We start from the raw sequence: 12,921 nt of genomic DNA on the forward strand, positions 1-12,921 counted from the left end.
GATCAGCCCTTCCACATGCTCCCACCCATTGTGCACATGCTGGCAGGACAGGTTTGGCTTCCTCAGGAGGGATGGACAGGCCATGCACACACATGTGGTTGTGCCTCTTGCACTGGCCTTTCCCTTGCACGCTGGTGGTGGTGTCAGGTGCTGCTCTCTAGGAGCCGGCACTGACTGGGGATTTACAGTTCACATGCAGGCAGGGCTGGGGCTGCCTGCCCATGGAGCGGGCACAACCCGGGCACGGGCTTCACACCTGAATGAACTCAGGTGCTGCTCTGCAGGTAAGAGCCAGGCAATGCTTTTACTGCTAAGCAGTGACTTTGCATACATAAGTGTGATCAGTGCTGCAGAGCAGCATCACTGCAGCATGCTGCGAGGCCAGCAATGCATCAGCCTCATCCAGAGCTGGTATTGTCACCAAGCCCACCACCACAGATCTCTCTCCTGCAAACCCATAAGCACAGTCCAGCCTGGTCCTGCAGCCAGCATGCTGGCAAGAAAGGGGGTGCAGGTAAATGTGCTTCCAGCAAAGCTCAGCATCACCCCAGGGCTGCATCCTGCTACATCCTGGGGTCTTCTGGGGATTAGTAACTGGCACTAAAGCAGGTGGGGAAGGTGTCATTCATGTGAAGGCTTCTTCATGTGAAGAATAGGCTTCTTCATGTGAAGAATAATCCATCCTTGGGAAAAAGGAGGGGACCCAGAAGGGGCCATGTCTGCAAAGAGATGGCAGAAGCCATTCTCGGCAGTGCCAGGGACTCTCGGTGCACCCTGGTACGGCTGCAGGTGGGCAGGAGGTGAGCACACATGGGGATGTCACAGAGGATCTCCTAGCTCCCTGCTAGCACAGGGTCCCTGAGGAAAGTGTGGGGTACTCATGGCTGGGATGTGCCCATTGGGAAGGACTTTGGTGGCAAGAGGCTGAGAAGCAAGCCCATCACTGAGGGACCCTATGGCCTCTGCTTGTTGCTGAAGAAACAGACAGCAAAGCCAGCTTGTATGAAACCCAATTATTCAAATTTATTAACATCAAGAATTATGCAATGATGCTGTAGATTTTTTTTATTAACAAATAGAAAACAGACTGTATACAACAGTGACCCCTACAGCACTATGCATCCACAAGGTAAAAATGAATGTGTCCTCCAACATTACCAACCCTGGATTGCTGATTTCAACGTAGCTTGGATTTCTTAACATTCGGAATACATGTGATAATACAATTAGATACCCTTCCACCACCTTTATTCATAACTCAATGCACTCGAAAGAGGGCTGCTCACTCCCTGCCTTTAGTGCAAGCGTGATATAATAAGGAGTATTAATATATAGTACCATTAAATTAAGTCCAGTAGTCTTGCCACATTGGTTCATTAGAACGTCCTGAAGTAGCGGAAAGTACAATGTCCTAGTGACTTTTAACATTTGCAGGATAGCAGAAATTATAGATACACCCAACCTCTGAAGCCATGTGTACTCCCCTCCCCTCCCCTTCCCTGCAGTACCCTGCTTTCCAAAGAGAGCCGGCCCGGCTCTGCTCTGAGGGTGGCTGGGCTTGTGCTCCTTGAATTGAAAATGCTTTTGATGCATGTCACTGGTGAGAGGTGACAGAATGGTGCTTGCACGCACGGAACCGGGGGATAAACAAAAAGGGCCGTGTCTCGCTCTTTCCAGCCCCTTCCCGGGGAAGTGTGGGGCCCACTCCTTTCTCCTGCCTGCTTCCCAGTGAAACACACAAAAAAGAGACTCCGAAGCCCAGAGCCCGGGATTTCGGGTCTCTCACAAACAAGGCGACGACAACTCACGTCATATCGGGATCTGCCAATACACACGGTCACTGGATTGGTTTAACACGCATCGGAATAGCACTGAATGGTTGCCAGCTGACAAAGGGGACCACTTGTCTGGTGACCCCAGATGCCCTCCCAAACCCAAACCTACTCAGGAAATAATGGGGGGGGAGGGGAAAGGCTAAAAAAATAATTGGTAGCTTAGGTCCAGTTCCATGAAATTTAATATTCTACAGAGGATTAAAAAGCAGCCTATGGGGAATGGAGCCGGGCAGGAACCACAAGCCAGCTGCTGCGAATTACCAAGGAAGCTGCACTAAAATGGGCAGAACCAGCAGTGACTGGGTTGAAACAAACACAGGGCAGTAAAAAAATGGAAAAGCAAAAGGAAATAAAAAGAACAAAACCCTAAAAGCCCAACTCCCAAGGGTCTGGTGGGTCCAGTTCTGCCTGGGCAAAACATTAAGACTTGCAAACAATAAAAAATAAAGAGAGAGGAGATTATAAAAACCACTAGTAACTATTTTACATGTTTAAAAAAAAGACCCCATTCCACCCACCTAAAGCCTCGCTGTGAAATGCAGTCGGCGTGAGAGAGGGCGAGAGATGCACATGAGCAGAAATTCAGCCAGAGACTGGAAATGCTTTTGGAGTCAGATTCCCTCGTTTGGCGCTGGGGCGAAGTTCCTAAATGCCGTGGTCAAACTGGTTGGTGTGGAGGTCTGCTGCCTGGGCAGCACCTCCCTCTGTACAGAAGGACTGAGGAATGGGCAGCTCTGGCTCAGAGGGACCCATCTCCACTCCTAGACATCCCCACCGCGACTGGAGGAAAGCACTAGTTACGTTGCATAGTGGTCAAAGCTGCCGAGATACTCCAGTGCTGCTCTGTAGCACAGCTGGTACTGGTCCTGCAAGGCAGCAAGGGGGTAACATGAGAAGTGGGAACACAGTGACAGTGGGCAGCAGGTTCAACATCCAGAGGTATCAGCTCCCCTCCCTTCTCCTACAGCTCTCCCACCGCCCCAGGGAGGATGGCATGCTCACCTCTGTCTGCACCATGGCTGGCCGCTGCGTCCGCAAGGTCTTCACCGTCTGGAACATGTCCACCACCCCCTCGTAGCGCATCCTCTCCAGCACGATGCTGAGCGTGATGAACACACCTGTGCGCCCCACTCCAGCGCTGTGCAGAGGGAGCAAGAGGTGCCATTAGAGACCTGCCACCCCAGTGAGGCTCTGCTTGCACTATCTAGCAGCGGTGCAAGTGGGCCCAGCTCATGGAGCAGAGTGACCTGCCACAGGGGGGGCCACAGGGACGCTGCCAGCCTGAAGTGCCCCCTGAGCCCTATGGGGCCCACCAATTCTGCCTTGTCTCTGGGCCAAGCTGGTGTAGCGCCCTGCCCTGCTCGAGGAGTCTTCCAAGGAGCTACAAATGGCACCCATGGATGTTGCTGCCTCCTTGTCCCCTGCCTGCCTCTTGCCAGTGGTGTGCAGGAGGGGCACCAAGTGCAGGACGCTGGCAGCTGCCAGAGTCAGTGATGCAGGGGTCATCTCTGAGGGCTGATCTGTCCCCACTCACCTGCAGTGCACTGTGATGGGCCCGTCCTGACCGAACTGCTCCTTGGTCTTATGCACCTGCCCAATGAAATCGATGAAGCCCTCTCCTGTCTTTGGCACTCCTTGCTCAGGCCAGTCTGTGAACTGGAACTGGCGGATGGTCCGTGACTGGCCGTCCTGTGGGGAAGGGGTGTTAAGATGTGAACCATGGGTGAGGGGCTGATCTTGCTCCCCTCAGCACTGGTGCTGCTGACCTGCTCTTAGACCCCCACCCCAGGCCAGGTGAGAAGGTGTACAGGACATGGAAGAGCCCAGGCAGATCTTCTGCTGAGAGCTTGGGGCCTGCCTCTGCTCTCCCATGTTCACCCCAATGTGGCTGAGCTGAGCAGGGCTTTGGGCCCCTCTGGGGTCAGTGCCCTGGTCCTGTCTGGGGCTCAGCTCCACCCTAGGACCACATTTACTGTCACAAAGGGGTCCTGCACCCACTCAGATGCTGCACACAGAGACTCCAAGTGCAGGGGAGCCCATGCTGAATGCTTGCCCAAGTGTGCAGCACAGGCAAAGTGGGGTCTGGTGCTGATAGGGGTCCCTGAGCTATTCACCAGGGCTGACACAGCTGGCAAGGAAGGAACTTGTGGTGAGAGGAGCAGCAGGTGGGGGGCAGAAGCCCTTTCTGCCTGCAGTGCAAGGCAGTACCTTGCCTTCCAGTTCCTGCAGGAGCTGCTGCACACTCCCTCTGCCAACCTGGGCAGGACAGAGGCACAGGAGGCAGGGGAGTTGGGGAGCCAGCAGTTGCACTTACCCTGGCATCCGTCACCTTGAACTCCCGGAGGATGTATTGTGGCATGTTGTACTCTGCCATTGGGTCCACCACGAAGTACTGGTACCGGGCAGAGCGCTCTGCAGGCCAGTACTGGTGGCACTTCTCCTGTGGAAGAGGAGCATGGTAAGACAGCAGGACCAACAAGCTGCTGCTCCTCCCTCTCACCCCCAGGAGCATCTGTGGCTGTAGGGCCACAGGGTCAGGCACAGGACACGCCAGCAGGAGGCTGTCCCAGAGCACCTCGTGCTGGGGATGGACTGGGGTGAGCTGAGGTGCCCACAGACAGCAGCACACAGCCCCCTTCTGCCCCCAGCAGGATTCATACCCTGCCCATCTCACGCAGCTTTGTCAACATCACCACGATGGTGGAGTTGTGCTCCCAGAGCATCCGCCAGAAATCTTCCGTGGTCTCAGCCAGTGGTCCCTGCGTGGCGATGTAGGCCTTCTGCTGCCTGCAACAAACACAGTGGTGCTCAGACCAGCTCTCCTGGGGGCTGGAAGCAGGAGCCTCATGCAGCAGGGAGCAGGGCTGACAATGCAGCTGCAGGAGGAAGGTCTCAGACTAGTCATGGACTCTGGGGGGGGCGATGAGCCTGCCCAGCACGTCTTCTCCCTACAAACACAGTGAGCACCACCAAGTGCAGGATCCAGAAAGGCTCCTAGTCCTTGCTGGGCTGACAGTGTCCCCTGCCCAGCCTCTTGCTGCTGCTTATCCCCAGCGTTGCTGCACTTTAAAGCCTTCTCAGCACCCATCCAAGCTGGAAGGAGGGGCTGTGCTTGGGGATGATCCCAGCAGCACCCCTGGGTTCCTGCACTTTCACTCACTTCAGCATCCCTGTCCCTCCCATTGCATCGAAAGACACAGAGCAACTGCATCCTGTCACTTGGATCCTGCACACCTGCTAATTACTGGAAGCAATTCCAGCAGTGTAGAAACCATTAAAACTGTTTTGCCAGCTTTTCTGGAGCTTGAAAATTTGTCCCTGGTTCCGCTATGAACCAGAGCATCTCTCAGAATGTCCCGTGTGAAAGAGAGCTTGACCAGCCCATGGCCCCCATACTCAAGAAAGCACCCTTAGTGCTTGGGCCTCTGAGAAGGGCCGGCTCTGCCATGTTGGTTCTTTGGCTTGCTTAGTGCCCAGCCTAGCACACTGGTGCTGCCTGTGAGAGACATGACGAGTCTGGTGCCACACAGGCAGTGGAGACAGGCTGAGAGCTGGGCTTGTTTGGCCTGGAGAAGAAAAGGCTCAGGAGAGACTTTATAACAGTCTTCCAATACCTAAAGGCGGCCTACAAGGAATCTGGAGAGGGACTTTTCACAAGGACATGTAGTGACAGGGCAATAGGGAATAGCTTTAATCAGACAGAAGGGAAATTTCAATTGGACATTATGAAGAAATTCTTCACTATGAGGGTGCTGAGGCACTGGCACAGATTGCCCAGAGAAGCTGTGGCTGCCCCATCCCTGGCAGTGTTCAAGGCCAGGTTGGACGGGGCTTGAGTAACCTGGTCTAGTGGAAGGTGCCCTTGCCCATGGCAGGGGGTTGGAACTAAATGAGCTTTAAGATCCCGTCGAACCCAAATCATTCTTTGATTCTATGACATGGTCTCGCTTCACCACAGAGAGGCGCCGGAGCCCGCGGGATGAGGGGCAGCATCCTCCCATCCAGCACTCCATCTCTCCACGGGTGCTAAAAATTAATGAACGTGCTGCAGGACAGCTGTAACGTGCAGGATGAAGAGAGGAGCTGCTTCAAGGTGGATTTATAAGACACTATAAAAAGCAGGGAGTGGGGGTGCAGAACGAAACAGAAGAGGTAGTAGATGCAGATTCAGTGATGTGACCTTGGGCCAACTGATCTCTTTAGATAATACTGAGACGATTACTTGGTTCAAAGGAAAGAATGGGAAGAGGTAACAGCGCTCTTCAGGAATGGGGTAGGTAGCACATGAAATGGTACCACCTGCTGTGCTGACAGCCCTCCCTCTAGAGCATCAGCAAGCAGCAAAACCAGGATCGCTCTTAGTCCGTGGCTGTGGAGCCAGGACGCAGCGGCTGCAGCCTGCCTGTCACACAGGGCTGCCAGGGTAGGCATGAGGGCAGGCGGCCACAGTAATGCCGCAGTGCTGGATGGCTCAGAGCCACACAGGCCAGGAGGAGCAGAGGCTGCTCCATGACAGCTTTCCTACAGACCCTTCCTCCTTCACCATTACTCTGTCCCACCCTGGCTCACTGCAGCTCTGCCGTGTCGGGATGCTCCCGGGGTTGCTCTCCTTCTGCTCCCTGCCCACTCTTCCCTCCATGTACCCCTTCCCCCTGGAACCTCTTCCTCAGTTTGCTTACTGAAGCACCAACAGATGCACAGAGCGCTGGCCTGGCTGCACCTACATCTGTTCCCTTTGACAGTGCCTGTTGCTCCTGCGAGGTCACCAGCCCATAAGAAACGTTTGGGCAGAGCCAAGCTGGAGGTGGATTGTGCTAAATCCATCGTTGTATCCCCCACTCCTGCACTGGGTGACTACTGCAATGGTGCACAGAGAGGTGACAGCAACAACCCTTGTACATGCATCACTGGGATTTGGTCTGGATTACTGTCTTGGAGTTGGCTGGGAAGGAGATGTGGCCACTGGGCTGTTTCTCTGCATTCTCCCCTTAAAGAGAAGAACATTCTCCTTAGCAGCTGAGAATGTGATGCCAGCTAGATACAGAAAATGTTATTATTATTGTCCCACTAGATCTTAATCTGTGCTTTCTAAAAGCTATCCTGGGCAGCAGAACCCAGTGACAGGCTCGCCAGTGTCCAGCACCAGCCCTGCCTGAGGATCCCCAGAGTCCCCCAAAATCAAGATATGGGACAGTGAGTCTTGGGCTGCTGCTTGGATCCGTCATGCAATGCACTTCTACCTCTGGTTTCTACAGTTAGTGAGAGGGGGCAGGTTTGTTTTAGATGCTGCAGATATAAAACACATGCCAAGGGATGCCTACCAGAAGATCCTATAAACCTTGGCAGAAGCCAGCACAGCCTCCCACCCCAGCCATGCGGGCATCTGTCTACAGCAATACCAGCCAGGCTGGCAGCACTCACTCACTAGCAGTCTTTACATACTGTAACTATACGCAGTGCAGTGCCTGTGAGAAGTCTGAGGGAAACATAAAATACAACAGTGATCCCCAACCAACCCCTAGGCAGCCAGGACCAGTCCTTGGGAAAGAGGAGAAGGCAGCTCTGCCATGGTTCCCAAACAGGCAGGACAGGCTGGTACAGGCACCTCAGGGTGGCCCTTACCTGTACCCATCGATGAAGCTGGCATTGATGTAATCAGAGCCCTCGACACCCCGGATGGGCTGCAGACAGACTCGTGTCAGCTCGTACGGCATGATGTTCACGAGGCGGTTCTTGAATTTGTTGCATGGGAGGTTGGCACTGATGAAACGTGAGGTATGTGCTTTAGAGTTGGCCAGCAGCTGGAAGAGGAGGAAACATGTCAGACGCCTGCTGGGAATACAGCAGGGGAAAATGGGACGCTGGCAGCAGGGCACACAGGAGTCCCTCTGGGCATGCAGCCACCTTCCCTCCTCTGGCTGAGGGACAACTACTGGGGACAAGTCTTTCCAGACCAGGCGAAGGACTCTGGCACCACATTATGAGGAGGCTGCACCCGACTGCTCTATTTCCCAGTGATCAGTCTGGTTTTCAGGATTGTGATGGCCCCTCTGCCATGGCAATGCACATCTAGGCATGGCGTGGCCTCACTGCTGGCTTTTGGTGCATGGTTGTAAGTAACAGCAGGGGAATCACCTGCACTGACCTGCTGGCACAACCCCAAAGCCACACATAGCAGAGCGGAGACCCACAGCAGCCCTCTCACTCACAAAGGACCAGGACATGAAGCACTGTACCTCAATGAACCAAAGACACATGCCTGGTGGCATCAGGGAAGGAAAGCTTTCCATCTTCCAACAATGTCTTGCTATTTACTTCTCACCCCAGAAGAACACACGAAAAATGTGAGAACTGTGACAGTTTTAGGTAAAGAAGATCTATTTTGGGCTACTGCGAGACATTTTACGGTTCTCTTTGAGGCATGTAAACTGGAGTCATGATAAATGTGTTACTAAGATCTATTGGCAGAGACATTCAAACAGAAGTCCCCACTCTTGGCCCATTCCCTTCTCCAAAAGATTCTCTCCAGCATCTCCAGAGCCACTCTTCTTCTACATGTGGCAGTGGCTCCCTGCAAAAGGACAGGATTGCTCCCTGGGGAGTGATGCAGCCATGTGAGGCCCTCCCTTATCCTGCTCCCCAGGGTTTTCCATACAATGGACACTGCCAGGGCGCAGAGAGGGGCAAATTTTATTACTGTTCTAAAGAGGCCCTTGGAGAAACAACAAATTTTTGCCTTTCTTATAAGAGAGTTGCTAGAGTTGAGCCTAATTCTATGGCTCTCTTGAGGGCAGGTGTCACCATGAGATACTAATTCAGCATGTTCTACTGTCTCAAGCCCAGGACACTGTCAGCTTTGGTAACCACAGGACAGAGCTGCTCAGTTGTTCCCAGTTTACACAGAAAGCCAGTATTTTACTTCTCCTGCTCCTTTGTCACTTGGAAGGAATCCCCAGGGTGAAGCAGTATTGCTGCAGTTCATTTCACAGCCTGCACGGTCTGTTGCCTCTCTGCATGAGCTATACTCCCCAGCATGAGTTCACTGGACTAATGCACCTAATCTGAGAATATGGGCGCTTACCCAAGCTCACTTCCATCTCCAAGGCTGTAATAAGTATCTGCAGTTGGCATTCATAGATACAGACAGCAAAATGTGGGCTTGGATTCCCAAAACCAGTGTGCCTTAAAACACTGCCTTCACCAATTCTAGACATCGAGGCTTGGTGTTGAGGTGGTTAAAAGATAAGAAGTTCAGCACTGCAGAAATGAGACTAGAAACATCTCACATATTTGAATTGGAGCCATTTCCAGACAAGTTGCTCACAGTAACATCAATTATCACTAACACGATCTGCATCTGATTTCAGATGCATCTCCTGCCGCACAGTGAACCTAGAGCAGAACGTGCTGCTGAGAACTGCGCATCCATCTGCCTTTTATATCCTCCCCAGCAGCTGCCAATCCAGGGGGGACCATGGCCGACACAAGCTTTACAATTCAAATGCATTTTAAATCACTGCCTACCTGGTTTAGAAACACACAAAAGAATAACTGTCTGTAATGATCCATGGCTTTCATCTCCCAGCCCCTGTGGGAGCGGCCCGGTGGGGCTGTGTAGGCAGAGACAGGGTGCCAGGTAAGAGGGGTGCTGGGGCTCTGCCACCAACCTTGAATTCCAGCTCCATTGCAGTAACACTCTCTCCTGGTGGCACCTGGGTCAGCTTCTGGATGTGAGCAAAGAGGTTGCGTGCAGGCACCTCTGTATTGCCGCACGTGGCTGCCTCCAGCAAGGCCTCGTGGATGAAGATGTACTGGTCCTCTGTCTGCACCATGTAGTTGCGCTGAGAGCGCATGCACGTCACGTGGCCATAGATGTCCACGGTCTTCTCATGCTTCATCCGCTCCAGCATGGCATCGATGACAATGAAGCAACCAGTTCGGCCCACACCGGCACTGTGGGAACAAAGCACGTGCCCTCAGATGATCATCTCCTACTGATGCCATGCAAGCTCTGCTCTTGCTTAAGAGAGCACCCAGACCTAGAGCGCACAGAGGGAATAAAGGCTGCTCCTCACACTGAGGGCTAATGAGCTAAGCCCCAAACAAGAGACAGCAGGAGGAGCTAGGGAGAGAGGCACTGACAACGTGGGAGGCTACTCAGCCCTTCTCTGCTCCCTGTTCACCTATGGAGCAGAAAGGACACTGTGCCATTCTGCTGGTCCCTGCGGTGCCTAGCAGCACCCCCTCAAGGGAAGAAGAAATGTGTTAACAGGCAGGAGAGTGACAGCATATGTGTGCACGAAGGTATAAGATCCGAAGTCCAGGCTGGGCCCCAACACCAGCAAAGCCCATAATTTCAAGCCTGTTTGTCCTCTAATCTGGGTCACTGTTTCCTAACCCATAAAACAAGGACAGCCAGCCTGAGAGGGAAAAGCAGAAAGGTGAGATCATGCATGTCCATGCTGAGCCTTTTGCTCAAGCACTGGATGCCTTTCCATGTCTGTTAAAAGGGCAGTAGCAATCCCCAAACTCCTCACCCTGAGAGCACCCTGAAAACAACAGACATGCTGCCATGACATGTAAACACAGGCAGAGATAGGGAGCTAGACATTTCCTCATTTATGGTGCAAGTCAGATCCTTAACAGGGCTTTAATACAGCTTGTTTGTGTGTTAATTACACCCCACTCCCATCTGAAACAGAGCATGAAAGAAGAGAATTAAACACTGCTAGTAAGGCGCATGCTGGAACAGCAATGATGGAGTGGTTTGCTCAGTAATAGTCCCCACTCGGCTGGTATAGATAAATCTTGCCTGGAGAAGATGCTGAGCCTTAGTAGACGAACATTTTGCTTAAAGAGCTGCCTTTTTACCCTGCAAAAGAGTTCTGCTGAAAACATTATGTATGAAAGTTTGCAGAGGTTACTGAATGCCTGTCAGTCAATGATGTGCCTTTGAAAGGCACCACCTACTTAAGCTGGGCACACATCATTTTTAAATGGTACTTGCAGTTTTGCAGGAAATAGGGGTTTTTGAGGCCTCTGCACAGCAGTGCTGTTTAATCAGACAGACTAGCAGCAATACAGATGTTACCACTGCTTGGTTGCTGTCCCAGCCCAAGTGCAGGTGATGCTACTGCTAAACCTTCCCAGCAGGAACAGGAGACTTCACTTTTAGTTAAAGCTCCTGGAGCCAGAAGACACAAGCCCAGATGCAGCTTTGCAAACACCCAGTCCTACCTGCAATGGACAACCATGGGCCCAGCATCGGGTGGGTTACAGGCCTTGACCCGTCGCAGGAAAGCTAGAATCGGGGTAGGGTATTCCGGTACCCCGTGATCGGGCCAAGCCATGAACTGGAACTGCCGCAGCTCTCGCTTCTCACTGGAGCCATTCTGTTGAAGACAAAGAGGAATTGTTTTGCATGAGAACAGTCTCATCCTAGGCAGGAACCCATTTATGGGGTAATGAGGTACCCGGCTGTCTGGGTAACAACAGGCATGTAATGCTGTGTGTGATCATGCATGTATTGGGCTTTTGCCACTGAGAATCTGAAGGCAAAATGTAGGCTTCTTGCAAAGCTTCTGTAAACACAGATGCCCTGTGGAAAGCCAGCTGATAGAGACAGCAGAGCAGACGGAAGGGAAGGTGAAAGACTCCTTTCTGCACAGCCTGGGGTCACTACCCGTGTACTCACTGCATGTTCAGGGAAAATGGGCACTGGGCATGGAAGGGCCACAGCAGCCAGCTCCTTCCCTGCTCCTCTGCATCATAGGGTGCCTGATCAGTGGGTGTCTGCAGAGGCTGCCCTGCTCCTGTCTTGGCTTGGCTGAGTGATCAACACAGCAATGCAGTAGGACTGGCTGGGTGACTGCTGGGGACGAGATGCCTTCCTGGGGTGTGAGCATGTCTCCATCACACACTGCTGTGCTCCTAGCCCAGACTCAGTCATGCACAGAGGCAGCTGGCTCTGAAGCCTATTTGCACTGCTGTGACACGCTGCTGCTAGCATTGCCCCTGGGATTTCCAAACACTAATGAGGTACACAGCAGGCAGAAGGGAAAGCCTTGAGCACATGTCAGCACAGCCCCTCCATTTGCATTATTAGTGACAGAAGTACTGAAAATTCACTGCTTCCCATGTTGTCCCTCTAATGGGAGGACAGCTGTTGCATGTACACTCGCCAGAGGCAAGCATAGTCCTCGTTCTGGGGCCCATCACAGGGTTGGAATGTGTACAGGAGAGCATCAGGTGTCCCGGCCAAAATCTGGTGGTGGACAGATGCACAACCTGCAGTTGTTCTACTGCAGCCCAGCTGTGAAAAATGGCTCATGTATGGACTAGTCACATGCTTGGCCAAGCCAGGCACAGCCTCTGCTTGTGGGCCCTATAGCAGAGGAGAGCAGCTCTGCATTACCTGGAGCGGGAAAAGCCCAGCCAGAGCCATACCTTGTACAGTGCAAAGGTGCGGACGGTGTAGGTTGCCAGCTCGACTGTGTCCAGCAGTGTCACCTGGATCATCCCATAGGTTTCTGTACCCCGGCTTGGCCAGTACTGGTCACACTTTACCTGCAGGGAGGAGAGGAGAAAGGGTCAGTGCTTGGCTGCTGGGTTTGGTGACTGGAGCATTGAAAGAAGCACAGAGCCGCTGGCCTGGCTGGGCATTTGGGGTGGTTTGCAGCCTATATCCCCACTAGCTCCCTGCTGTCCCAGCCCAAAGTCCTTGACCCACAGCACTGAGCTAAGACAGACAGAGGTCTAAGTACAGCACAATATACAACAATATAACAACAGGTACTGCCTTTCCCCATAACATCTGTAGTCTCCAGGGTGCCCCTGCCAGCGAGGCCCCCAGCAGCAATCCATCCTGGTGAAAGATGGGACACAGCCAATACCAGGCCTCCAGCCTGGATGCTGTGTCCACAGGGCTGACCCTGCCACCCTTTCTGCATTGCCGTAAGCTTTAGTGCACTGAGCATCAACAAGAAACACCAACCTGCCCCTCTGGTAGGTGGCACATCCCTGGAAATCTGCATCTCCCAGGTATTTCAAAAACTCTGCAGCAAGGCACAGATACTAGCTTAGACAC

At 52.9% G+C, this 12,921-nt stretch overlaps 1 protein-coding gene across 14 annotated transcripts in view; it reads right to left on the bottom strand.

Moving 5' to 3' along the window:
* Positions 1-998: 998 nt before the first annotated feature.
* PTPRF (protein tyrosine phosphatase receptor type F) overlaps positions 999-12,921 on the bottom strand; it is a 397,714-nt gene continuing 385,791 nt past the window's right edge. For all 14 annotated transcript variants that reach the window (XM_061451477.1, XM_061451480.1, XM_061451476.1 and 11 more), the window contains 9 exons: positions 12,282-12,401; positions 11,073-11,227; positions 9,503-9,788; positions 7,458-7,636; positions 4,496-4,622; positions 4,150-4,275; positions 3,370-3,524; positions 2,838-2,973; positions 999-2,701 (listed from right to left, as the gene is read on the bottom strand). In XM_061451477.1, coding sequence (XP_061307461.1) covers positions 2,633-2,701; positions 2,838-2,973; positions 3,370-3,524; positions 4,150-4,275; positions 4,496-4,622; positions 7,458-7,636; positions 9,503-9,788; positions 11,073-11,227; positions 12,282-12,401 — 1,353 coding nt within the window. In that variant the 3' untranslated portion in view covers positions 999-2,632. The remainder of the gene's footprint in view (positions 2,702-2,837; positions 2,974-3,369; positions 3,525-4,149; positions 4,276-4,495; positions 4,623-7,457; positions 7,637-9,502; positions 9,789-11,072; positions 11,228-12,281; positions 12,402-12,921) is intronic.

The sequence above is a fragment of the Pezoporus flaviventris genome, unplaced genomic scaffold, assembly GCF_033815535.1.
Source record: "Pezoporus flaviventris isolate CSIRO_AGI_PZ_B2104156 unplaced genomic scaffold, CSIRO_AGI_Pfla_v1 ptg000013l, whole genome shotgun sequence".
Taxonomy (NCBI): domain Eukaryota; kingdom Metazoa; phylum Chordata; class Aves; order Psittaciformes; family Psittacidae; genus Pezoporus; species Pezoporus flaviventris.